The sequence below is a fragment of the Bombus pyrosoma genome, linkage group LG14 (assembly GCF_014825855.1).
Source record: "Bombus pyrosoma isolate SC7728 linkage group LG14, ASM1482585v1, whole genome shotgun sequence".
NCBI classification, from domain to species: Eukaryota; Metazoa; Arthropoda; class Insecta; order Hymenoptera; family Apidae; genus Bombus; species Bombus pyrosoma.
This window is the reverse complement of record NC_057783.1, coordinates 4439563-4467014: the sequence shown is the minus strand read 5'-3', so window position 1 is coordinate 4467014 and position 27452 is coordinate 4439563. Positions and strand designations below refer to the sequence as shown.

Sequence of the window (27452 nt, the reverse complement as noted above, 5' to 3'; positions counted from 1 at the left end):
GAGGAACGCCAAACGATCATAAATCATTCACGAACATTAGGAAAATAACTTTTGCAAGTTGCATCGTACGAGAGGAAATAATCGATTATGTTTGTAGAAAAACAAAGCACACAGGCTTCGTTTAAGTCGGCTGGTTATATAATTTGGAGACAGTAGTTGACATTATTATCGTCGGTAAGCAAATTAGTTTCCTGAGAAGATAAGTATCGCTGTCATTAAACGCGGTGCTAAATAAATGATTCGGCAAACGATAACATTCGGACGAGTTACGGTAATTATCTTTCGTGCATCTGTGTTGTAGAATAATATTTTTTCAACTAACATCGCGAACGAGAGGATTCTTCCATTATCTGCGGCTATGATTGTGACAAAGAACGTAAGAAAAAAAAACAAAGAGATAGGAATCGTAGCTTCTGTGGAAAAATAAGCGACAATGGAGGTAGCTGATAATGACACCCAACCATCATTTCCTTTTCAGCGAATCCTTTTTCCATGCACCTGTGCAATATCTGATGCATCTCATTCCATCTCCCCTTTTCATGTAATCACGTCGTGACTATTTATTCGACGGGCCAAAAGCGAGAGAAACAGTGTCGAGTGTCGAGATATCAGTGAATATGAAGTATCTCCTCGTTTGCAGCGTGGTCGCTTTGCTGGGACTCTCTGTAAGCAAACTTTTCCCTTTATTTATCAAGCTTCGAGTACAGAAGATATTATTTTAATTATTTCTTCAATTCTACTAACCTTCTACATCCACTTTTTTTATACATATAATTTGGGTCATGTATATGCCGAGGTTGCACGAATTAAATTAAATTGATACATTAAATTGACGAATTGATACAATATGAATAGACCTAAAACCTACATTAGGATCGTATGAGAAAATTTTTTATATAGAATCAATGTACTCTTTGTAGCATGTTGACATAAAAATTAAGAGAGGATAATTTAAAAAGGTAGTAATAAACATTTCTTGCTTTTCTACTTGCAACTTAAGTACCTAGTCAATAAGTAGACTGCGATATTTATACGTTAAGATATTTAAAAGTTTCAGATTGTATAGAATACACGGGATATACTGAAATGCATAAAGTGAAGTAAATTACTCGTTGTAGTATTCAATGGATAAAACGAACCTTTATTGATTCTATTTTTTTGTTAGTTATAGTTCATAAAAGTGTGAATTTACATAAACATTCACAGTATATGGATTTCTATATAAATTGTCATTTTTATGGGCATAATTAAAAAGATGAGAGATTCGCTTGAATCTTTAAATATCATAAACCAATACATATCTCGTTTTTTTATATTACATCTACATTCCAGCCATCTTTTTTATTTGTATTTCCAAATGTATTTCCAATGTATTTTCAATATATTTCCAAACTTAAGTAAGCCTAGGACTCGAGATGTGAAATCAATTTATTTTTGTCAAATCAAGAATCAATTCATTTTACATACTCTACTGCCTCGCTATATCATGACCCAAATAACAACTGAAAGTCCAAACTACCTAAACTAAACTATCTCAAAAAATAATTCGAGGTCCTTGGAGCTCCCTCGGAGTCTAGTTCCTCCAGTTCTGCCAGCCTTTACAGCGACCGAGAGAAACGCAGCCCCCAAGGTGGCTCTCAAAATTGCGGCCCACCACCGAATGGATCACCATGCGGGCCACCTCCAGGATCACCTCCAGGCCCACCCCCAGGTATGTCTCCTGACGATATGGCTCAATCGGGGCACACAATGTCGCAGTCTGGATCGTCTGGATTCGTGAGTGGAGATATGAACAGAAGCAGAAGGGCTACTCAAGTAGGTGGAGACGGTGGTAGAGGAAGAGGGCGAGGAGGTGGTGATATGGGAGGTGGTATGGGTGGTGGATTTGGAGTTGGCATGGGTACTAACGTTGGTGCTGGAGGTCAACATGGAGGTGGGTTAAGAAGCGCGAATAAAATATAAATTGACACTAGAACTACACCGAGTCGAGAAATTATATTTGAACACTTGCCATAGAAAAGTTTTATTTCCGTTTCTGCACATGATGCTTTTATAATAAAGTTAAATTGTTGAACAACAATTTACTTATTTACAAGCTTGTTATCGTGGAAACGGTATATAAACATGAAAAAGTATATGATAATTATGTTTCTGTGTTGATAAAAGTGAACATTCATTTCGTCAGAAGCACTTGTGCATTTTTTATTAATTACAAAGCAGGTAATTTTGTTAAGCTTGGTAATTCTAGTGATAATATTGAGGATCATAATGAGATTGAATGTTTCTAGAACACTATTATGTTACAGGTGGCATGGGATAAATAAATCCACGAACGTCGTAGCTTTAAGGTTATAGACATAGAATTCTAGAAATGGTTATGAAACTGCTGATGTAGTGTAGATTAGCACATTGAAATAAATCAATTGATAAAAAAACAACTTGTCTTTGAAGTATCATCAACCAAATTTTTAGACCTTAGATCCTGATCCTTACGTAAACTGTCTTCTTTGAGGAAATTTGTGATCCTTTGCTGGGTCAAATGTTACTTGTTTAGCCACTGAAAGTCTCTGCTGACCAACCAGAAACTCCCAGTGGGAGTTCATCAGATTTATCTTTCGTTTCCTCGTGCGAATCGCTCGATGAATCTCAAATGGGGTGAAGAATGATCAGGCTAATGCGCTTTGTCGAGATTAAATTTTAATTATTCTTCTTTCCCTTCTCGTAGTGCGTGATCTGTGTGAATGCCAGGGCCACGATGCAAACTGCTCCCTGCGGCCATCGGGTTGTTTGCAGGTAAAATGATTTTTTCTCTGCAACCTTTTGTGCGTTTTATATCTCGCATACTATAATACAATATTCTCGCATTCATATATATTCATGTCAATGTAATCATTCATTCTAGATGTCATTGATTGAAATACTATTTGGTAGTTTTTGTGTCAATTTAGTAGAATCTTCATTATCTCGACATTATCTCGTTATCAATAAGACAAATACATAAATGAGCAATAATAATTTACAACCAAATTTAATTACGTTTACTACATTCTCCTTTGAATCATTTTACAGACGTTGCTTCGTCAAAACGATACAAATGGCGGTGTCACAAAGACTTTTACCACTGAGATGCGTCATATGCAGAGCAAAAATCCTACGCCTGAAACAAACCCTCATCCCTCGGGACGTAAGTAACACAAATAATGAACATTGTTTTCTTCCAGTTCTCACACTCTCTCCCTCTACCCACCTACTATGCCTACTTATTTATCACCTACCTACCTACTATCTATTTATCTACTACCTACTTACCTACCACCTACCTATCCACCTACCTAGGTATTTCTCACCCTCGTCGAAGAACATCCTACGACATGTTGTGTTTTACGATTATTTCGTGATGCAATTTTTTCACTTGGAGTTTCATAAAAACGTATGCAGCCAGAATAAAATGGTCTTCGTGCTCGCCGATGTGATTGCAGGGGTGTAAAATCGTCGTTAATTGGAGCGAACTGGGAAAGCACTCGTCGCCTTGCTAGCGAGGCCAAATGGGCTCGTAAGGCATGACGTATGACCATTCTTTTTTTGAACAGTTTTAATAAATATCATTCCGGCTCTTTTTTCACACCAGCGGCTCTGCAATTAATTTCGTGAAATATTAAACACGAACATGGGATACCATCCGTAAATTATTGGTTCTGCTCGTACAACCTTGCTGAAACCGATATTTCGTTTCTATAATATAACTTCAAAGCGATTGCTCGTTGGTCGTATTCGATAAAAATGAATCGATGAAACTTTCTTGGGCTAGTATGATAGTTTCATATGAATGGAAATTTTGGACAATGTGAATTGGATATTTTATTAATTTCTGAATATTTTAACAAACATTTGACTTTCAAGCGCTAGATATTGTATGGACCAAGTGCTTGAGATTAGGGTGTAATTAATTAATTTACTTCAAATTGAGGGTTGAATTAAGGATTAAGCGAGCGACTCACGCTACTTAGTTTATGTTCGAGGGGCCCTTTTTGCGTTACATTCTACTTTCGTAGCTTTATTATATCTATATAATCCTAATTTTATTTTAGCATCAAAACTTTATATCGACTAAAACATTTACACCTTCTCATCCTTCCTGACATACTACCTACTTTTTATAATACCTTTTATAATACTTTTAAAAGCTTTAATGCATTTTTATAACATCTTATGATAAATCTTGCAATATGAATTTTATAGTACTCGATGTCTGGAAAGTCTTGGGTTTTGCCACAAAGCGCGTCAGAGTATAACATGGGGACAGGAGTGCCAGTGGGAGTGACTGGCCCTGGCGGTAGATGGGTCGCCGGAAATGTGCCAGCCTCCGCCTCTTTGTACTCTATGGCCAGTGGTTCATCCTCTATTTCCGGTTCGCCACGTTCCTAACAAATCACAAAATGAATTACCTCTTCTATAACATTATTGCACTGTTTTAGGAGTGTCTTCCGTATCCTCTTCGAGTTCGTCTTCTGCAAGTAGCACTGGAAGCTCTAACCTTGGGAAACCTACGAGGGTGAGGCAACCTTCTGGCGCGACTCTGAGACGCTCGCAGACGCAATCCATGAAAATGAGAATTCAGGTTGTTTAAATTTGTTTGGAAATTCTAGTAATCGAATTCATATACGTATATTAAAAAATAGAATAACATAAAATAAATTGATAAAATGTTAGAGTTCAATTTGTTTCGTTCATCATTGTTATTAGGAGTATCAAGATCCGATTCAGCAGGTCGTGGAAGAGGAAGAAGTGATGAGGGAAAATCGGGATCGCAGGTTGCCGCCGATCAAGGAATTCCAGAGGGACTATCGTGCAGGAAAAGCATCCACTAGGATAAGGTAATAAATTATTAAATCTTTTATACAGATTTTCGATCTTTTCATGAGCATCAAGGTTCTTCGTTTCATACGCATCAACTGGTATTTCAAATGAAATAATGATCCATTCAGTTCTTTAAATAGTAATTCTTTGACTTCTACTTTCCCAATAAATATTCACGTTTATCTAAATTTTCGCAAGTGTCTAATACTTATGCACAAGTTCGTATCTTATAAAACTGCTTCGTGAAAATTTGATTTGTCTATTACTAAATTTGTTTGCTATGTAATATACGATATATCTTCAACTTCTATTCGCCAGATGTGCTCAAAAAATCGTGACTCAATTGGAAACGTCGCCGAGCCCGAGAGATTCGAACAACGTGAACAGCTCGACGTCCTCATCATCGACGAAGTCCACGTCGAAGAGGCCTCAGTCAGCTCCGAAGCTGTCGGTGGTTCAGGAGATTCAGAAGTCGAAGAAGGAGAAGGAGAGGGAGAAGGAGCGGGAGAAAGCGGAGAAGGCTCGTCAGAAAGAGGAAGAAAAGGCGGAGAAGACCAGACAGAAGGAGGCCAAGAAATTGGCCAAGGAGGAGAAGAAAAGAGCGAAGAAGGAGGCGAAAGCGAGGCGAAAGGAGGCCGAGGAAGCTCTCCTTAGAGAGTAAAAGTAGTCTTCGAGTCGAATAGGAACAACAAGTAGAAGTTCACAACGATCAATAAAGTATTCGAAAATCCTCAACAAAGGATTTTCAATGCGATTGATCTTGATCGCGCTCGGGGCCCGTTCAAGCTGTATCGCGAACGCGATAGTTATTAAAAAAGAAAAAATGAAATCAAAGGATTCACGAGCATTTTGTAATTCTTAGAGTCTAGTTAGTGTTCTTCTCGAGGCACGTGCAGTCTCTTTCGATTCTTTGAGATCGAAGAGTGCACGGTGTCGCCAACGATAGCGTTTCATTCCGGGGAGGAAGGGTCTATTTATCGACTATATTAATCGCTTTATTTGACAAACAATTAGGATAAGGCGTTTTAACATTTTATAAAAAGGGCGCGAGACGTAGGTGTGGCTTTCGCGAGACAGCTTGAACCAAAGGCAATCCCGAGGGACGCGAGGAACGTATAGCGGCGATATAGAAACGTATATCTAAGATAACCTAGAAGCGGCCAAACTTAGTAATCTGTCATATCGAGTTATCGCGGACTAATAATACTAATCGATAGGAAGACTCGAGAAAAGCGTAGCGCTACGTTGCTATTATTTGATTATCGCGTAATCTTTACCCTTTATCCTGGGCGTTTCCTTTTTGTAGGAACAGTAACCTCGTGACGTTTTGTCGTTACTTTTTTTATAGGATCATCCATCAAATCATTCTCATCGATCTGACTAAACGTAACTTGAATCGTCGGTCGTTTTAGCGGTTAACGAACACACCGATCCGAGACCTATTTTTCGATTCCGCTTCACGGACAATACTTTGAGAAAACGTAGTTTAATTCGCAGTTAAATCTCCCCTTTGTCACATTCTAAGAAAAAAAAAAAAAAAGAAAAAAAGAGACACGTAAAACAATTCTTCATCAGTAGACTACGGATGTTTATGAATTTATGAAAAATTCCAAAGTGCAAGAATGTACAGAGTACACGTTATATGCAGAAATATATAAAGTATAACATAAAACAAAAAAGTACTCTTTGTAATATTCCGTAGGTTTAGAAAGACCAGTTTTTTAATTATGTTCCTAAAAATACGAAATAAACATCCGCAGTTTGCTCGTTAGCAATCTCCGATCATTCGATCATGAAATTGATAATCCTGTTCCTCCAATCGATTTGTAGTAATCATCGTTAGTTCGTTAGAAACTCTAACGTTTCCTGTTTTCGTTCTTCATCCCTGAAACTATCCCAAAAAAAAAGAACAAAAACACGAAAACATGCAAAAATTTGGGATAATTGAACGCGAAAAAATTCCCGCGGTCTTCATCGAGTACTGATTAAAAGTACTAATTTCGGCAGCTAAAGAGACACATATATACGTTCTTTTTCACTTTCATCCCTGCCGATTGAATTATTTCACCCTTTTCTTCGCGCACATGTGCGTGCGTGTGTGTATATGCGTGTGTGCGCGCGTGTGCGTGTATGTGTACATATTCGCGAGACGAGTACTCGTTTCACTTCGGGGGAGACGAACAATTCGCGTAAATACACTACGATAAGCCTAAGCGAGGGTTCGACTAATCGAAGAACACGCGAAAGTGTGTCTACGACGGGATAGTAAAAAGAAAAAAATAAAGAAAATGAAAAAAATAATGATAGTACAATACCGATAGATAGAAATGACGAAAGCAGAGTTTCGAGTGCAGTGCGTGCCTCGTTTATCGACTTTTCGTGATTACCGTAGATGCGTAGCGTTTTATCGATTCATTTAATCCTCTTCTCTCTCTCGAGACGCGGCTCGAGAAGCTTAATTAATCGATGAACTATAACTTACAAAACTATTACCCTTCGCCACGTTACACTAGACGCTATTTCAGAGATCCCCTTTTGCCCTTGTAACCCTTTCACTGGGCGGAGGCAAGGTAATTACCCGTTTCACAGTAACCAGTCGTGTGTGATGATGTTTGTTCATGTAAATTCGAGAACTCGTTGGATATTATTCTCTAACTTGTATTAAAAACACTTTTGACTAAACTCAAATAAGAAGCTAAGAATTTGTGATTTTATCGGAAGGTTAGAGCTTCAGTCAAAGGGTTACGGAGAAGAAAGACATACAACAAAGAGAGAGAGAGAGAGAGAAAGAGTAACTGTATACATATTAAATATTATACGTAATGTCCTACAATTCCCGGATAAGAAGAACGAAAGAAGGAGAAAAAATAGGTTGAATATCACGAGTATACGATTCACGGTTACGAGACTAATCCGCGATTAAACCTCTTTGAAACTGTTCTCGCCCTCTGCCCCTTGCCCCTATACTTTTTCAACCCCTCGGTTCGATGAGCGATACTGGATAAAATGATGCTCGGGGTAGAATTAATAATGTTTGGATCGATATTCTATATTATTATTAGACAAGATGGCACTTCGTCCTTGCTACGAGATCGGTTACTTGGAATTTCGAGTTTTCGTTTTAGTCTCACGATGATTGGAAAACAAGCCAGCATCGCTCCGGAGCCAGCTCAAGCAGCCAAAAATCAAAAGCAATTTTTTACAGCGCGCGACAATGATTTACAAAAAAAAAAAAGAAAAACAACGCGATATCAAAAATATACAAAAATGAAGAAGCGAAGCGTGCAGATGTGAAAATCTTAAAGAACAAAGAGAACAAGGGTTGCAGACATCTATTATTGGTAGATGATAATCTCTGGAAAAGAAGAGATTTGTCGATTCACTTTTCCGATACGAATTCGTTTGTAAGTTACACCCTACTTCGTTCTTCTTGTGTCATTTTGTTACGCACGAAACGTGCGTTCAAATGTTGTTCGTCCTCCTCCAACTTATGACCTAATTTATGCACTGCCGGTAATTTTTATTTCTTAACGATCGAACTTGCGAGGAAAAAGTGACTGTTATCAAAGGGCGTGTTCCCAGGAGCGATCATTCGTGGAATTCGAACCAGTTTAGTCGACCGTTATCTTTTCTATAAAAAAAAAATCGATCACGTTCGACGAGGAGAGGGAATCACCTCGTTCCGATCAGATCGTTTTCATTCCCTTTCTTTTCCTTTATCTTTCTTTCGTCTTGCGTAGGTAAGGTTTTTCTCACAGAGCAAACAAACGGTCTCTCGAGAAAGTCTCCAGTTTTTCTCTGTTCGAACGAGCTCGTGCGAGACTCGCGTACAAACGAATCTCGACGAGAATCAAACTGCGTCCTCTCTGTAGCGATAACGAGGAATCTTTTGTTGCCTGTTGTTGGTGAACTTTTAAATGGTAAACCTATCCTATGAATATCAATAGCAACGTTTTATCCACACCGAAGCACGGGAATATTTCAGTTTCATTTCAATTTCAATGCATCGTGAAGCAAGCCACAAATTGCACACAGTAAAGGAATTCTTCTTTCTTATTTTTCTTTGATCTTTACCATTTCGAATAGAAACAGGCAACAGCAAGCAACAACTTCTGTTACCGGCAACAGAAGCGAAGAAACGTGCAGAAACATTTCGAGAAACATCGAACGTTAAATATGGAATTGTTTTTCGCTGTTGCTTCAGCGAAGATGCAGAGACTCTCCTTTGATTTAATCGCGACGCATTCGACGGAATGCGATGAAGAAACTCGACAGACGATCTTTATTGTATCCGAGAAAAACATCGCGCACATATCAGTAGTGATTAATGCAATTTTACTTGGCGTCTTTGCTCGAACTTCAAACGTCGAATCGTCTGGTTAACATGTTGACTGCTGATGATGCCACGTTGACGTCACGCGCAAATGATTTTCAATTGGCGTCGGAAAGAGGTCGATGAGTTCAAGAAAAAAATTTCAGTCGCTATGAAAGGCAGTTAATGTGTTAAAAATCCAGCGAAAGGTCGGATCTTCATCGTCAGGCTGCGAACAGTGGAGTTTAACAACGTCGAAGACGCTGCCAATTAGCGTGTAACGTAGACTGTCAATTATTACCTGTTACATCGGTTTCATCCGTAAACGAGTCTCGAGCATTCTGGAGAACAAGCACATCGTGTGGTCGACGAATTCTCTGAGTAACCACTCGAGCGCCACTCGAACTCTGTTAAGCAGAAGCACGCTTCTTTAGGGTTCAATGGAGGAGTGTCAAGACTACACTGCGGATTTTTATGTGTCTATGCGAAATTTAAACGTGCAAAAATACATAGAATAAATATTTTAATTTATCATAAATATTTCAACCACTTAACGCACATGACATATAAGAACATGGAATCAAGAGCTACGATTATCTTATATGCGCATTAAAAAATTGAAAAAAAATACGTATATATATTATAAAACATATAATATATCCATCTGCAGTGTAAGAAATTGAATGATTCGCATTAGTAAGCCCGAGGAAAAATTGTGCGTTAAGGAATCAAGTATTTTAAATTCTTATAGAAGTCATTCAAAAGTGACATCGATCAGTCCCATAAACTTAAAGTATTGGAAAATGATGATATTATAAATACTGTTTTTTAAATTTACTTTAGAATTTAACGTGGTTTGTATTATTTTCTTGCGATAGATGAATGAGAAGCGAAGTTAATCACTTTGGCATTCCTGCTCAATTCTCATCTCTAATTAAGTTCATAAAACATATAAATTGACATAAAAATCCGCGGTCTAACCGAGAGAATCTTCACGCGTTCACACCACGGATCGTTTCATTGCGTTCGCGAGACTTTCTCGAATCGAATAACGAAAAGAAGTGATGGACAAGCAACAGGGAGAAGACGAGGAAGGTGAAAGTGTCGAGAAAGAGTGATTGAGTAGAAGAGATCGCAGAAACAGAGAGAAGGAAAGGAAAAGAGTGCGTGCGTGAGAGAGTGTGCGAGTGTTTTCTGCCATCGTAAAGTCAATTTTATCGTGTACGTATGTATATGTATCGTCTGAAATGCGCGCGCGCGCGCATCCAATAAAGCGGACGCTGCAGGTAGGATATTTTTGCTGAGATTCAGCGGACGATTCTCCGGTATACGTGGCCTGAAATTCGAAACAGACGAGAAACGAGGAAAGAATAGACTAGACGTTAATACTGATCGTCGAAGTCCAACGATTTTATCATTGCCATAGTTTGATCGTAGAAGATTAAGTCTCTTACGATCTGACTATAATTTGGACTTCTAGCGTCTGATGTGTTTGTATAAGATTTTGGTCCTTAATTTTGTGATGACGAATTCTATGTCTTACTCGATCCACTGATCTGGAAGCAAAACGACCGGAAAATACGATGCACAGATAACGATTCGCTAGCCTTGATCAGTGATACGATCGATGCTGTATAAGAAATGAAGAGACAAACTAGACGAGTTTAACATCCTTTGGCAGTGTGATGAAATCGTTTTCATTTTTCATCGTTTTCGGCATTTCTTTATCGTCAAGATCTTTTTGGAAATTCATTACTTTGGATGGATTGTACCTTTTAATAACACGATAGTTTAACGAAACATTCAGAACGAGCGATTTAAGAAATAATTACACATTTGTTTATCGTCAAGATTCCTTGCGTTTATAGAACCAGATACAAACACTTCTTACGAGAAACAAATATTAACAATTGCATTAATAAGTATATTTAACGTGTAAAATTTGCAGTACCATATTTCATAGTATTTAATGGTCTCTCTTATGTTACACCGTGAAAGGCTTCAGCTACGAGAGTTCATCACGCATGAATGAACGAAAGAATCATCTGAAAGGAGAAGCAGAGCAAACTAAAATACCTAGAAAACACGAAAATTGTTGGCAATAATAGTTGAAACTTAAAAAACTTAAAATAAGAAAGCAGGGAAAGGAAAAGTGAGACGAGAGAGACGAATCGTGCGGCGTCTGTAGTCGATACAGCGCGACGTGCATGTATCGCGTTCAATGCGTACAGAGGACAACTTTATTGTACTTTATCGTGTAAGAGAGATTTGTAGAGAGTTTATATTAGGCCAATTGTCACAGCGAGAGTTCTACGATAGCGATGTTCTTTCTTCAACAGTCGTGGCCAACTATTCAAAATCGTTCCTAATCGAAAAGAAATACCGTTTTGCCTCGCGTCTGATCTACCGTTTTAATTAGATCATATTATTCTCTTTCTCCCCCCTACCCTCCCCCTAGTTTTATCCACGAAGCTTGCGACCGATCGACGCTCAATAATCGACGAGAAAAATTGGAGAAATAGCATCACGTGGACGAAGCAAAGTGCTAAAAGTGAAGCAGCGACCTCGAGCAGCCCAAATAGTTGGCCACACCTACAGCCACAAGAGATCATGTCGCGTTCCAGCGTAATACTCGCGTAACAATTGCCTTGACGAGATGAATTCGTATTCGTATGGTCATTAAGACCATCAAAGGATACCTCAAATGTCAGTTAAGAACGTATACACGTAGTAATAATTTTCGTTCGTTTTCAAGATACCTGTTCTTCGCCAAAGATAGATTAATAGAACTGTGTTTAGTATCAATTTAGAGTAAACGTGATTCGTTTATCTAATAGGTGATATTCTATTATTTTATTTATTTTATTTGGAAGGATTCATCACAACAAGAAGCTGGTTCCGTGTGCTGAAAAATCAAAATTTACAGACTTATATAACTAATTACAATAAGGGGTTGATTAGAATAATAATATTAGAATAATAATAAATAAGACGCAATGGAACTTTGCTTCTTCGTGAATCCTTTAATGGATATCGTTTTGAACGCGTGAAGACTTGGATAGAGCGAGGTTCGATAATTAGATTCGTAGATTGTCTGGTTTCTTTTTTACTGTGCGTTTTTTAAGTAGAATCAGACGTCGAGCTAAGAGGGACGAAAAGAGCGTGAAGAGACATTTTGGAATGGTAGATTTTATCGATTATATTTTTCCTAGTTTCGTTGAGAATGTGAGACACGCGAGAAGAGGTGGAAGATAGTTCTACAAGGATTGTATTACGCGACGTGTTACGATCTGTACGAATAGACGACGAATATGAACAAAAATCAAATAAAACGTTACAGTGAATGTTAGCTAATCCCTTCCTATCTTTTCGCTACACCAACCTAAGCAGTTTCCAGCTTTCCCAGCCAACCCCAGGGAAATAATTTTCACTTAAAAATATGAAGTTTTGTTTGCAAATATTATATTACAAAATTGTAATTGTAAGATCGTCAAGTTTAACCTGAAATATGCAAAAGTATTTCTATTTAAATTTCATCTTTCTCACCAAGCATATATTTTACGTTGCATTCAATATTTGCTTGTAACTTTCTAAGAAAATACTCATTTTTTTCTCTTATTACAACATTACATTATTTTCTTCTCACTTTCACTTACAAGCTTATGTCCCTGCAATTTGCCCGAAAAATTGAAAATATCCTATATTAAATCCTCCTGATCGTTCTCTGCTCTATCAATCTTCGGTCAACGATCTACGATCTAGGATAATCTAGATGTTTATAATCGAAAAAATAAAACAGAGTTCTTCATGATCGACTTAATACAGCCTTTTTCTCAATAGAGAGCGTTCTAATCCGAAGCCAACAAGGTAATTATACACTTACATTGCTCTTTTATTTAGTCGCTCTTAGCATGAACACCTATCAACGTCTCCTTCGTGACGTGACACGCAACTATCAACAATGTATCTCACTGATATGATAAAAATAAGGCTTATCACGTTGTATATCAGTTTCTTTCACATTGGGATCGTTAGAACCACGCTCAAAGAAGGTATAATAATTTCATCGATTTCCGATTCATGCATGTATTTATTTTGTGATCGTCAGCGAGCTTCCATTAATCATCAAAACAGCCGACTTCTGCCAATGACAACATAATTCAAACGATACTTATCTTTAAAATTCTCCAGCTTCTTTATATTCCGTGCATTTCCTCTCATTCATCTCGTCAGGCGCTTACAATAATTTTCATGCATAGCAACGATGGTTCTCTAGTCAGAATATAAAATTTTGTTCGCAGTTAATTTCATATCTTATCAGTATACAAAGTGTAAATGCTTCGTACGTACATCGTGGATAGAATTTACCGCATATATTTTAAAACAGAATAACTGATTTAGAATTGAGCCAAACAGATTGATTTTTTTTCTTTTTTCTTCTTTTTTTTTTTTTTGGAGTAGTTGAAAGAATTAGTTGACGATTAGTTGAATAATTAAATGACGTGTAATAAAATTTCAGAATATTGCAATCGGCTGGAGAAGAAAGTAATGCTTACTTTTTACAACATTCTTTATCTGGGCTTGTAGACAAAATTTAAACAACGTGTTTTATGTTAGTTGGAGTTATGTTAGTCATGTGTCAAAAACTTTATCTGAGTCGATTGACGCGGAAGCAAGCACCAAATTTTCAGCACGTATATAACTTTTTTTTTTTCGTGGAGAAATCCTCATGGACACTCACTGTTGCCTCGCAACAGCCGAGTAGTATCGGACTCTTACCGACTAAAACTCCACGGTGGTCCTCCTCCTTTGACGTTTACCAAGGTGACCCGGGGTCTCTTTCGAATTTCACCGGGAGCACCTCGACGTCGAATCTCCTGTTGGTATGAAGGGAGGCATCCAATTGACTGCATCCTGGGTTGCCAAAATTGACCTCATCCTGGGTTGCTACCACTGCCAGTTGCCCCAGGGGTCCGAAAAAACGGGGGGCGGCAGCTCTAGCGCTTTCTTCGTCAACACCCGCACAGAGCGGTCATCCATCCTAGACCGCCCTGGCCCGACGCTGCTTAACTTTCGTGAGCACGTATATAACTGATATAACTCTTCAAAATGTGTTGTTTAAATTTTCATTACAGACCCCGATAAAAAAAGTAACCTCTGCTTTTTTTCCTTCCCGATTCCGATCAATTTTCAAAATTTCAATTCAATATCTTCAAAATTTTTTTACACCTCATCTAGCGAACTAGTCCTTTCAGCTGATCGAAAACAAAATCAAGTCGTTTGTTCCAATTTTGAAGAAGTTATTCTATTTGAAAAAGTGTCCGTTTTATTCTGCCCACGACTGCATGTATACGCGCATAGATTCTCCAAGGACCGAGGCTCAATCGTTCCATAATTTTTAATGAATCACTTAATTCCCCGGTATTCAGATACTAAACATTGGCGGGAATTAGCTGGCGCAGAATTGGAGAAGGCTTTATCGTACAAATGGAATGTGAATACAGCGAAGAATGTGATCATTTTCGTGGGCGATGGCATGAGTCCTGATACAATTACCGCTAGTAGAATATTTCGTGCTGGTGAGACCAGTCATTTGTCTTGGGAGACTTTCCCTCATATAGGAATTCTTAAGGTCTACGTCCCACAATCTTCTATAATCGTAGTATAATTCTATAATGTCGAATGTATTCTATACACGTACAGAAAAACTCTTTTATAATCATATGATCATAAAAGATTTTATAATATAGAAGATGTCGTTCATATAGAAAATTCTATAATCAAATAATTAGAAAAAATTGTATACTATAGCATATATTCTACGTATAGAAAATTCTTCTGTAATTATAGAAACATAGACAACTAATATTAAAAGTAAAATATGATTAAAATAAAATTAAAATTAAAATATATTGAAATAGACGTACAATACTGACAAGCAAGTGCCAGATTCAGCTTCGACAGCAACAGCTCTATTCGGCGGAGTGAAGACAAATTACAACGTAGTCGGCGTGGATTCAAACGTAGCAATGAATAATTGCTCTGCAAGCTTGAATGCTGACTACCACGTGGACTCTATAATCTCGTGGGCGCAGGCGGTTGGCAAAGACACAGGTCAGCGATAACAAATGCCAAGATTGTAAACGATAAGTTGTCATATTAGGTAGTTGTCCAACTTTTCGTTCATATATAAATGCCACTAATATTATTATTGAATATGACGTTACTATGTAAGTCGATAAAGCGCGCTTCTAATGTCGACAGAAGAATATTTTCATTAGTTTTTTAATGATCTGGCATTGGCTAAGGATTCTATAATACCAGATTTGGCACTCATAATTTTTATCTTTTTTAAACAAAACAATTTTCGGAGGGAAAAGATTAAATAATTTTGAGATCGTAGGAATGCGATAAGTCGCTTCTTAATATTATCTGAAGATTTTTCTATCCACATGGATGGATATCATAAATCAAAATGCTAAGAATTTTGGAAAATATTTATTTCTTTATCGCGAAGATTTTTTCGAATATTTATTGTGTTTTTCGATTGATTCAACCTTTTAATAAAATGATAAAATGACGAAGAACTCAGAATAAGCGAAGGATACAAAATCATATTTGTAGAAGGTGTATTGTTATGCAGCATATATCCTAATAAGAACGTTTAACGATTCTAAATTAAGAGTAAACTAATCTAAACTGTGATCTTTTACAGGATTCGTGACAACCACCAGGGTGACTCACGCAACTCCGGCACCCCTGTACGCGCACAGCGCGAACAGAAAATGGGAGTGCGAGTCGACAATGCCGAAGACCGCCAAAAAGTGCAAAGACATCGCCAGACAGCTCGTGGAGGATCAGCCAGGGAAAAATATCAAGGCAAACTATAATATATCGCGATAGTTCAGTAAAATGTTTCACTTCAATTTAAGAGATTGTTAAGTATATTCTTCGTCGTTTCCTTCAGTACAATTGCTTGAAACGTTCGACAGCGACAAATGAAGATTACGATAAAAAATGATAATTAGAAACGTATTCGATTTAGGTAATCATGGGAGGAGGTAGACAAATGTTGAAATCCAATGCCACAGGCACTGAATTTGATCCTATAGACAATTGGGCTGGCCAAAGAAACGATGGTAGAGATTTAATAGAGGAATGGAAGCAGGACAAAACTGCTAGAAATCTTTCCTTCAAGATCGTTCAAAATAACGAAGAATTGTTTCACGTGGATACTGAAAAAGTTGATTATTTGTTGGGTGTTTTTGCAAATGGCCACATCAGTATGGATTGGAATAGAGAAAAAGGTCCCAAAGGACAGCCAAGTCTTGAAGAGATGACCGTGACTGCCTTGAAGATCTTGCAAAAGTCAAAACATGGCTATCTTCTTATGGTCTAGTTCTTATCTTCCTCTTTATATTTATTAGATTAAAAAAAAAAACATGTCGTTTTGAATAGATATATTAAATGGTAATTTTTAGGTCGAGGGCGGGCTCATTGATTATGCTCATCATCGTGGCCACGCTGCACAGGCGTTGCTAGAAACTGTTAGGTTCTCAGACGCAATTAATGCGACCTTGGGTATGGTTGACACTCAAGACACTCTTATTATTGTGACCAGCGATCATACTCATTCTATGAGTTTTAATGGCTACAGCAATAGGGGCTCGCACATTCTAGGTATTTCTGATAAATCCTGTTGCGTTTCTTAAACCATTTTCGACTCAATTTTATCTCCTTTATTGTTAAAAGATCCGTTAAATTTGTAGGAAAAACGAAAGAATCGTTGTTTATATTCATGAATCTTTATTTCATTTCTGTGGCAAAGTATTTTTTAAGATATTACGAATCATTTTGTTTGTTAAAGCTAATTAAACTTTCTTACTGAAATACATTGTAAAACTTTAATGTTAAATACATTTCAAATGATATTTTAATATGAATTAATAATTCATTCGTCTTACAGGTGTAGCTCAGAAGTCCAAGCACGATGGAATTCCATATACAACGCTGACGTACAGCACAGGGGGGCCGAATAACATGGCGTACACGCTCAAGAATGGTTTCGTCGTCAGGATGGATCCTTCCGAAGAAAATACAACCGCGTATACGTACAGTCAACAGGCAACTATCATATCTGACGAAGCTTATCACGGAGGCGGTGATGTCGCTGTCTATGCAATAGGTATGATTTATATATTACATATAAAAAAAGTAACACGATAATTATTAAATTAATCGACGAACTTTTGTCATTTAGGACCGTTTGCACATTTGTTTCATAGCGTGCACGAACAAAGTTACGTCGCCCGTGTGATTGCACACGCTGCTGGTATGCAGCCGAAAGCGTATGGGAGCGCTGGAAAGCAATACAATAGTCTGGTCGACGTTTCCATGTACATTTGCTTCTTCCTCTTACTTTTACTTCATTGACGATAAAAATAGATTAAACCGCAAATGCGTATAATCTTAAAAGAAAAGAAAAGTACAACGTCTTACGTAAGATGTAATGTATATTTAAAAAAAAAAAGATCAAAGTTACATGTCTCCTTATCGTACTTAAGTAAGTAGGATAGCGAATGGCCGCGAAAAATACACTTGGATCCACTTGATCACAGATTACCTTAACTCGTTTTAGTGGACACATCAAGTCATTTTGACGAGTGACAGCTAATATAACCTTACGATATAGAATAAATCATTTTTTTCTCGCATTATGTATACATATATAACATAGTATATTTTAATATATATCTTCTCCTCTTTTATATACAAGTTAAAACGAGTCTTATATACGAGTTAAAGTTTCAGTCTTCTGCCGTAGAGGATAAGGTTAACCGCGATACATTATCCAGGTAACTCGTAAATTGCATTTCATTCACATGTGTACATAGCGTTCATATGGCGCCTATAAAATGCTAATTAATTCTCGGAAGTTGGAATCCGAGAAAACGAAAAGAAGTTAAAAAAAAAAGAGAAATAAAAGGAAGAATAACAATTATGCGTAGATAAAAGTAATACATACGTTGTACGAACTTCTTCAAAAAAAGACCGTATTCGTAATCTGAAGCACGTGGTTACAAACTGTCTATCCTCTAAAGTTGCAACTACGTTACTTACGCGTACGATTACATGTATCAGTCCGATAATAACGAAATGTAAAAAAAAAAAAACATGGAACTTGCGAACCAATCGACTCGAAATTCTAGACTAACTAGAAAGCCATCGATGGGCAACTAACATACATATGTATATTATAGAAAGAGAGAAAGGAAGAAAAAGAGAGAGAAAGAGAGAGTGAGAAAGGAAGAGTATGAGGGAATAAAAAAAGGACATGAACAAGCATGGACAAACTAATTTCATGCGATATACACAGGTAATATGTAAGCTCTATCTGGCATCGCGTCGTTTAAGTAATCAAATGCGACAATGGGGAACTGTAAAAGAGACCAAGACACTCAATACTCTCTGGTCTATTATCTGATAAACAGTCTGATCGCAGAGTGATGGCTGAGATAGGCAACGACAGCCGGAACATGATCATTCCATTTTGATTTTCACACTTTTACGGCTCTCCTCGGCGCTCTCGTGGAAGAGAATCTTGAGCGAGATGCATCCGAGGAACAACAGGGCGGAGATCAGAAAAATGAAACCGGGCGTGTATTTTCCAAAGACCATCGCACTGGCCAGTCCGATCAGTTGGAAAACTAACAGCAGAGGGGCGAAGTATACAGCTAGGGTCAAGAACAGGCGGCTATCTTGTTTTCGTTTCTGTAGCCTGGTCATTCGGAATCGTGGCGTCAACTTGCAGAATTCGGCGCTGTTTGGTAGCTCCGCTACTTCAAACTCCTTCGAACGAATACCGCGTAGCAGCGACTGTCGGAAACTCCTGCATAGGAAGAAGATCCTCGCGATAATGAGCTGAAGGAACTGGCCAAGGCAATGATGCACCTTTCGTGCGACTGGATGCGATTTCGAGTTACCGAAGGAGTAGAGCAGATATGGAAAGAGATTTAGGTTTTGGCAGCAATGGCGAATCTTCTGCATCGAGGCATGGCGAAACAACAACGGTGGTCCACTGTTATTTCCATCTGTTAAAAATAAAAACAATATATAAGCTCACACAGGCTCTATTAACAAACTAACAATGATATTATCGGAAACGATGCGATACGATCGTACCTTGCAATTTCAAAGCGATTAATCTTAAAATCGTTAATTAATATAACTTAACCAGGTTCCCTTACCTTTCAACATATTGGACATACGTCGTACCAGAGTTGGCTTGTCAACGGCGTCTTCCGCCTCTATCATTCCTGACACTTTAGTCATTTCGCTTATCACAATGGTAGAAACAACAACCATAAATTACTCCAGATATCCTTCCTTCAATTCTCCGATGATTCGATCAGACTGTTATTCGCACTATTTGTTAATTTTTTCTGTAAAATGACAATTACAACATCATTATCTTTCATGGTTCGACGTGAGCCGAATTTTTGTTAGTATATAAAGCCGGGAATCCTATGTCGCGAATGAAAACTTTGATGGACTCGGACGCTAGTTCTACCTCTTTTCCTCTGGAACCTCTGCTCGGGACGAGAATCGCGAAGGAACTCTTCGATCTGCACTGAACAGACCTTCGACTTTACCAAAGCCGAGTGGCAAAAAGAGACGAGTGCCACGTTTCGATAGCCCTTGCGACCCGAGATTAAAGCTCGAGCTGCTTTTTCAACGAGTATCTCGACCAATATCTCCACCAATCAAATCGTTTATTTTAACCCATTAAGGGCCAATACTACATTAACGTGATATTACATTTACAACTATTTTTAATCAATTACTGAATTCTGTTTCCCAATGTAATAGCTATGAAAGGGAGTTGCAAGAATTTGCTGAATACTTTCGCCGTCGCTATTTCTTCTATTTCCAATTAGATTCTATAATTAAAAGAACTGCTGCAATAAAGAGGCGCTTCCACTTTGCAGTAATATAAGTATACCAAGACAAAACTCAAACAAAAATCAAATGACTTTTTCAAACATGCTACAAGAAATATTGATAATAATAAACTCTTGCACTTTCGAATATAAAACTTATACCTTTCTTTCTCTTCTAGCAAGTACAATTTAGATATTGGAGCAAACTGTTCAGTTTTCTATTTCTTAAGAAATCTGAGGTACTTACAAACTTAAAAGCACGTTAGCCTATTAATAGCCAAGCAACATATATATTATGTACTTTATCATTTTAACGTTACAGGTACTACAATTTTTTTGATATTCCGTAAAATTGCAGAATCTAGGTAACGAAATAGTAGTGAAAAAAATATTCAGTGAATCCTCGGAAACTTCCATTCATCCACGATGTTAAGAAAAACAATTCGATAATGAAAAAGAAAAAAATGAACTTTGGCGTCAACACAACTTCGGCCCTTAAGGCGCATTCAGGCGATCGACATTATTGTCAATATTATTTGGATATTTAAAATTCAAAGATTCTACATTGTACTGGCTATATATGTTGACCATTTAGAGAACTACCTCTTATGTACGATAATGTTGAAAACCTAAATATTGACAATAATATCGGTCGTCCGAATGCTCCTTAAATCGGCTAACATCGTACCTTCCAGACGGAATTCCAAGATTCTCATTTGTCAATGGGCGCAGGACTAAAGAAATATTACGGAACGATTCACTGTTTTGCAACGACATAAACTTTATGACACACTCGCCGATCGGTTGACTGATCATAATATACCTCTCCTGCATCACTCCCGCGCGCCCCTTACCGCAGTAAATTGGCCGTGTTTGTAGGTATATAGAGTCAGTGAACGCGAATCTCAAGGGTACTGCGAACGTGCGTTTCGTCGTGTGCAAATTTCTCAAAGCTGACGCATAAACCCCCTCGATCTGTATACATGTCCGCGTAGCCGATTTCCCTATCGAACACGGGCTGAACGAATCGATACGTCGATAACAATCGTCACTGTGAGCTTATGGTAATTGAAACTCAAGGAACGCAATGTATTATACATTAGTGAGTGACAATATGAAGCGTCTCGATAATTTTCTTTCCCATGGAACATACTGAACATATGAAAACATACATGAGGTTAGTTAGCGCGACAAGGTAAACAAGAGGGATAAAAAACTCGTTGACTAGCCCTTGACGATGTACGCTATGGTTACCTAGATAATTGTATCTAGAGAGGAAACGATGCGTGATTGTGATCGACCATGAGGCCAATTGACCGCGCTTGAATTATCGAACGATGGGGAATAATGAATTAAACGAATGTTATCCTGGAAAGTTTTGCGACTTTATTAACTCACCTTGGGGATCGCTGGCGATATTTACACGAACGTTGAGTTAGTAGAACCTTGTGGAGCGTTGTCGGTGTCCATATAACCCACTCACAATTTTCTTCCAACAGTTTCTTCGTTCTTTCCTCGTCGAAGGTTTAACTATATTTCTTGTAAAGATTAAAAACGAGCGGATATTCACGGAATATGCCCATCCTTCGTTGCCTCGGCGACTATGTCCCTCGAAAGATCAATAAAGTCGCATACTTCCTCCCTCGAGAGTTAGAGAACAACTAAATCCGGCCGGAGCACGACTCTCCACTTCGTTCGAACGCGACAAAACACAAACAACGACTATACCAGGCGGAGCGGGGCGCATCGTTGAAGCCAGCACGAGCAGCGACCTCACGTTTCCTTCGAGCAACCGTGCCGCAGCCTAACAGCTGATTGGTCGTTTACTTCAGCTCCGAAAGTAGCCCAACCAATTGGCTGGCATCTTAAAAGAATCTACGGCAGAGCATCTGTGGAGTAACAAAAGAGCCGTCTAAACAGAAACGCGAGATCGGTCACGTAGTTACATCACGAGGCTTCCACGTGATCTTTCAAAATGTTCTAGCCCTTTTGATGACCTCGATAGAACGCCACTAATAACTTTCGTTGCTGTGTCAAGGTGAGGGAGTGGGAACAGATTTACTGATGAGTCCAATTGTTGTATTGACATGTTATACAGGGTGATTCCCTGTTAGATGCTTCAAAAGGAGAAGCCGGTGTTGACTCGTCGCTAGACGCTGAGCAAATTCATATTTTTATGAATGCGAATAAAAAGATGGATCGATGACAGATAGTACAAAGAATACTTCGTCTAATATTTACCTAATATTTTGTATGTTTCGCACATTATGTAAATTCTGCATAAATTCATTTAAGTTTCACATAAATGCATAAGTATTTACGGTCTGGTTATCGTCATACAGTAGCTACAGAAAGTATTTCTACATACTGTTTCATTTGTCAATTAAATGTTCCTTAAATAAGTCCTACATTTCATTTTCACAGTACCAATTTTTATAGTCATACCGAGGTGCTATTAAATGACAATACTTGAATCTAGTTAATTGGTATATTTAAATGGCGTAGTAAATACAGCGGTGTACAAGTACCTTTTGTGGCCACTGTACATGTGCATATACGAGGACTGTAAATAAAAGTGTGAAATTAAAAAAAATTTCCAAAATGGATCATACACACAACACAGACGTTGATGATCTTAATGTCGAAATACTGTCCGAACAATAGCTTTTTGTTTGGGACGTCCAACGAGAGAACCTTGCCGTATTTATGAACCTAAGTCTGGGATCTTTGCCATGACGTGCAGCTCGTTCTATTAGAGGGTAGTAAAGTTTACTTGGGCATTCTTAGAAAAGTATTTAAGGGAAGACGAACCTTGAAGGATTAGTTACAGTTTAAGTACAGTAAGTATTTATTTAGCGATGAAATTATCAGGAAGATTTACGGATTATATCGAACAAAGGTTAACTATTCCACGGTGTCGTAAACGTGATTCGAATATAGAAACGGCATGTGATCGTGACGAAAATGAGATGGCCTAGCACGTGTCCTCGTGAGTGAAAGCCATGGGTCACCCTGTGGCTTACAAAATTCGTAATTATAATAGTGTATCAGAGTTTGTAACCGGTACGAAGTTCACGACAAGTGTGTTTATTAAAGTATTGAAATTGAATGTGCCATATGGCATTGACTCGTATCAACATCATTTGCCATCCAAATGTACCACCGTTATCTATATTGTCTCCAATTTCTTTTCTCATTAAAAGCTCCGTCATTAAGAAAAAAACACGAAATCCATCGAATTTCTTCGATTTCTTTCCTGAGGAAGCTTAATACTTGAAATACGTTTCTGAAGGAAGCTTCTCGAGTAAGCCTCTCAAGTATAACGCATACTTCTAAAGTACAACTTTCTTCGCGACTCGCGAAACTAATAAATTTTCCAACTACTATGTAGAAACATAAACTCGACGAAGCGAAGTCAGTTACCTTTTTACTCTATTTCCTATCTTCTACATTTTATGTTTCCATCTTATTCTACTTCTTTTCCTATTGCAATATTGTTTATTATAGCATCAACGGGTCGATATTATTTGTTACGCAGTAGAGAATTACAATTGGTGAAAATTTGACTGAGGAACGTAAACAATTATCATTAACATAGAGTAAAGTTAGGCTTATAATACGATTTAACAAACTCAGCATTAAGTATCATATAAATTTATATCATAACGTAAAGTTAAGCCTGTATTATAAATTAAATAACGCCAGAGGTTAATAAATCGTCTGAATGACGAAAGGGAGTCATTAAAAAGGTCGAGCACAAAACAGTTTGCAGATAGACAAATCCGATTAAAACAGTTATTTTGACTGTACAAAGTTCGATGTGTTTCCAACTTGAAAAAAAGTATGTATGGCTTCTAAGACAGTGTGCGAAGATATGAAAATCGAGCATGTGCATAATATCTCGAGAAGCAATCAGCTGATTGATTACAGTGTATATAAACAAGAGATCGGCTAAGCTAGAACGCTGTTGTTAGAGCGGCCATCAAACTCAAGTGTGCAATAATAGGATCGTAATTATGGCAATAGGCTGACATGGGCGAAACGGTATAACACGAAGCAAGTGTAAGAAATTTGCGCTGCATACTTTCAATTGTTGCGATACGATTTTTAATATAGAGATACCATATTACGTAACCATACTCTAACATTTATAAAATAATAAAAGAGTGGTAACATTAGAGAATGCTTGAACTATACTGAAAGTAGCTTCTCAAGCAAATGTGCGCACTTTTATCCATAAATGAAAAAACTAATGGACTTGCTACTGATTCAATTATCGAGTATATTAGCAAGTCATTATTTTGCCAATCGTCAGTTATCAGAGACACAGGTTTTATCGAAGAGGTATGCTAGCTCTTGTCTACGAAAAATTGTGTCGTTGACGCCGATAAACGCTAATGTTATGTAACAATTCATTGATCTCTGGCGTAGTGGCAGTGTAAAGCGAGGTAGAAGAGACGGAAAAATCACACGAGCGGTTATTACAAGAGCGTAGACAGCGAAGCGTCTGCTCGCGATGCGTATCCAGTTTTCACGCTCTATTCGCGTGATTATAGTAGAAATGTGGGCGGAATACTTCATACATAGTGAGGTTGTAAAAAATCGGTTAGTAGACCGATATATAGAGTGGCCGTAAAAATTATATATAATACTCTTATCTTCCAGTTAAACGGTTTTCTTTGTCAGCTTCTACATATTTCAATTTTATAGTATTAATTTTTTTAATTATATGAAAATTTCAAATGGTGTGAAATTTAATATACTTGGATCTAATTAATTAGTATGTAAGTGCTGCAATAAATACGATGGTATATTAATACTTTTCATAAATATTTGGTGAATCTGGTAAAAGGATTTTGGATGTCAGGTTATAAAGTATGAGAAAAGTAGTTGACAAGAGTCTTGAATGAGGTTCCTAAGTCCTTAATGTCCCTATATATCTTAAATTATTGTTTCAGCCTTATTTTAACGTCTGAATAATCTTATTACTTGACTGTGCCTTTTTCACTTAATAGTTTGGGATATTTTAGTTATTTCTATTTTGGGATATAAGTACATACCTGGAGCATCATTATAGACTGTCCGATGTCAACTTAAAAGCAGTTCTTCCTCTACAGTATATTTAAAAGAACTCTCTTCTTGAGAAAAGGAATGATTGTAACTTGCTTATCATTTTTGTTCTGGAAATACCGATTATATGACACATCATTGGACTCTTGACAATGATAGGAATTGAGAAATTAAAATCGTATAAAATTTCAGACTATTTACTGTATTACTCATACTGAATAATTCCCAGAATATAAAATTATATGTATCAGAATCTTTTATGAAATTATACAAAAATCACTAGAAAAACAGGGCAAATTATTTACTTAACCCATTTTACATGAAAACATATATACATATAATTTTCTCTAGGTTGTAAAAAATAAAAATTGCAACTTATTAGGTACATTACCTAATATTTTACGACTTCGCCACTTATATTTCTTCCATTTCGATACACGAGTGTAGTCGAATAGGATGCTTGGAAAAAATCCTACGGAAGTCTGCTAATTTTCTAATTTCCTATCGAGTAATCGCACTTATGTGTGGACGTTGATCCATGTAACGACGAGAGGTTCCGGCGAAACTTGGACTCCATTTATCTACGCTTTTTTCTAGCGTATCTTCCTATCAAGGAACGTGGGTGAGCGAAAAATTAGACGCCAATAACCCCAGTCAACGATTCTCGCAACTAGTGGGCGATTCGACGATAGATAATCTTTCGTTAAATTGTGGTCGTTCTGATTTGCATTCTTAATACTTCATTCGCTTGTTATTACAGCGTTCAAACGATGTATATATAAGAATCATAAAGAACCTTGATGATGACTAGGTTGATTCTCACGAAATAAATTCTCTACGCGCGTATAGCCGTGATGTAAAGAGGTCTTTGGAACTTTGCTATTGACTATGTAAATATGTACCTATTATTGTAAGCGATTGTGAAATTTGCTATCTATGCAAAGCAACAATGAACTAGGCAGATATGTATATTAAAGTTCTAATTCCAGTTCTCATTGATTATATATTTTGTAGTTTTATCGTGTCATGCAAATTATCTACTTGAAAAAGGCAAAGTAAATAACGATATTCGACTCGGTATTACAAATTACTTCAGTTTAGATTACGGAATTCTCTATTTAGATATCTATTAGGCAATGAAATTAGGCAAGTTCTGATGGACCTCTCGAACTTTGCAATCGATGAATGTCCAGAAATCGCCATTCAAATGAAATAAAGTAAATTGTAATATGTTACTCACTATTAATCATTAGCTAAAAAAGTAGCAATTTGTTCACGAAATTTTGCATATAAGTTTCAGATTACGGCGATTAAAAAGAAATTCCTTGTAATTTTGTAATCAGTAAAAAATGAAAGCGATCTTTAATATTCATTTAATTATTACGAAGGATTATTTAAAATAGATCAATTTTTATATTCTTTTTGAGTAATGGATATAATGAAGTCGTAAATTAAAAAAAGATAAATTTCAGTTTGCAAAGGCTATTTCTGAATTGATATTTATAATTTGTAATTTGTAATCTTCTATGAAGATCATACTATATCAACTCCTTATCAATTTCTACTTTAAGTATAGTCTGATTAAGTTTACAACCTCGCTATATCCTTTAGTATGTATTACGTCGCGCGGGACATCTGCACGTCAGCCCTCGCTTCTTGGCAGCCAACGGTCAACCTACAGTCATCCCGATTCTCAATAGACTCAATGATCCACCATAAAGACATTAGCCTTTAGCTGCATTGTCTCCACGCATGTTTGCCAGTCTAATTGCATGTCTGGAGAATTCTCTAATTCTAGAAATATTTTCAGTTTATGGCTGGGTCTTGGAAAGGTCCTTGAATTTGCTAGGCGCTCTTAGGAATCACGGAGAAAGCGGACAGTCATCAGAATTGGTGGGAGACTTCTGCATATCCTGTTCATCAGAATGGGTCATAATCAATCAGCATCGCGGATCGTTACTCTCACTTCCTGGACGAAAAGTGTGAACAACGAATGCGCGTTCATCGGTCAAAGGGCACACCCACACCAAGCTTTCCTCCGAGACACCTTAAGGGCAGTTCTACACTCTCGAGCGAGTGTTCAAGCAGTCATCAACAGTTCTACACTTATTCTTCACCGTTAGAATAGCCAACACGTTATTACCGAGTTTCATACCTTAAATCAGTCAGTTACTTCACTTATACATACGCATCAGTGTAACTATTTTTCTATATAAAGTTGTTGGAATAAACACTATTCTATACCTGCTAATTCAGTGTAAATTCAGTAGAAC

At 37.4% G+C, this 27452-nt stretch overlaps 4 protein-coding genes across 10 annotated transcripts in view; 3 read left to right on the top strand and 1 right to left on the bottom strand.

Moving 5' to 3' along the window:
- LOC122574788 (general transcriptional corepressor trfA) overlaps nt 1–12523 on the top strand; it is a 133079-nt gene extending 120556 nt beyond the window's left edge. For all 5 annotated transcript variants that reach the window (XM_043742806.1, XM_043742807.1, XM_043742808.1 and 2 more), the window contains 6 exons: nt 2726–2793; nt 3070–3184; nt 4240–4408; nt 4476–4618; nt 4744–4874; nt 5176–12523. In XM_043742806.1, the coding sequence (XP_043598741.1) occupies nt 2726–2793; nt 3070–3184; nt 4240–4408; nt 4476–4618; nt 4744–4874; nt 5176–5518 (969 nt within the window). In that variant the 3' untranslated portion in view covers nt 5519–12523. The remainder of the gene's footprint in view (nt 1–2725; nt 2794–3069; nt 3185–4239; nt 4409–4475; nt 4619–4743; nt 4875–5175) is intronic.
- Nucleotides 510–2455, top strand: LOC122574791 (glycine-rich cell wall structural protein 2-like). Its single transcript, XM_043742814.1, has 3 exons — nt 510–665; nt 1552–1933; nt 2307–2455. Exons 1-3 carry the CDS (start codon nt 618–620, stop codon nt 2318–2320), a joined length of 444 nt encoding a protein of 147 aa, XP_043598749.1. The 5' UTR covers nt 510–617; the 3' UTR covers nt 2321–2455.
- Nucleotides 12524–13066: 543 nt separating the features above from the next.
- LOC122574786 (alkaline phosphatase-like) lies at nt 13067–17883 on the top strand. Of its 2 annotated transcripts, XM_043742791.1 has the most exons (9): nt 13083–13221; nt 13891–14244; nt 14599–14801; nt 15091–15283; nt 15885–16048; nt 16215–16562; nt 16651–16849; nt 17136–17354; nt 17430–17883. In XM_043742791.1, exons 2-9 carry the CDS (start codon nt 14055–14057, stop codon nt 17600–17602), a joined length of 1689 nt encoding a protein of 562 aa, XP_043598726.1. In that variant the 5' UTR covers nt 13083–13221; nt 13891–14054; the 3' UTR covers nt 17603–17883. The 2 variants fall into 2 exon arrangements, with proteins under 2 accessions (XP_043598727.1, XP_043598726.1); XM_043742792.1 differs by lacking the exon at nt 13891–14244 and having other exon boundaries at nt 13067–13221.
- LOC122574789 lies at nt 17665–21798 on the bottom strand. 2 transcript variants are annotated; one of them, XM_043742810.1, is made up of 3 exons: nt 21508–21798; nt 19417–19611; nt 17665–19260 (listed from the first exon to the last, which is right to left on the bottom strand). In XM_043742810.1, exons 2-3 carry the CDS (start codon nt 19532–19534, stop codon nt 18710–18712), a joined length of 669 nt encoding a protein of 222 aa, XP_043598745.1. In that variant the 5' UTR covers nt 19535–19611; nt 21508–21798; the 3' UTR covers nt 17665–18709. The 2 variants fall into 2 exon arrangements, with proteins under 2 accessions (XP_043598745.1, XP_043598746.1); XM_043742811.1 differs by lacking the exon at nt 21508–21798 and adding an exon at nt 20798–20939.
- Between the last annotated feature and the right edge of the window lie 5654 nt (nt 21799–27452).

What these genes read in the sequence shown, in the direction of transcription:
- LOC122574791 (XM_043742814.1), top strand. Translation starts at nt 618, where the DNA reads ATGAAGTATCTCCTCGTTTGCAGCGTGGTCGCTTTGCTGGGACTCTCT. An exon ending in TCGCTTTGCTGGGACTCTCT is followed by an intron (nt 666 to 1,551) that starts GTAAGCAAACTT and finishes AAATAATTCGAG; the next exon opens with GTCCTTGGAGCTCCCTCGGA.
- LOC122574786 (XM_043742791.1), top strand. Translation starts at nt 14,055, where the DNA reads ATGAAGGGAGGCATCCAATTGACTGCATCCTGGGTTGCCAAAATTGAC. An exon ending in GGCGGTTGGCAAAGACACAG is followed by an intron (nt 15,284 to 15,884) that starts GTCAGCGATAAC and finishes GATCTTTTACAG; the next exon opens with GATTCGTGACAACCACCAGG. An exon ending in TAGGGGCTCGCACATTCTAG is followed by an intron (nt 16,850 to 17,135) that starts GTATTTCTGATA and finishes TTCGTCTTACAG; the next exon opens with GTGTAGCTCAGAAGTCCAAG.
- LOC122574789 (XM_043742810.1), bottom strand. Translation starts at nt 19,534, where the DNA reads ATGGTTGTTGTTTCTACCATTGTGATAAGCGAAATGACTAAAGTGTCA. An exon ending in TATGTCCAATATGTTGAAAG is followed by an intron (nt 19,261 to 19,416) that starts GTAAGGGAACCT and finishes TATTTTTAACAG; the next exon opens with ATGGAAATAACAGTGGACCA.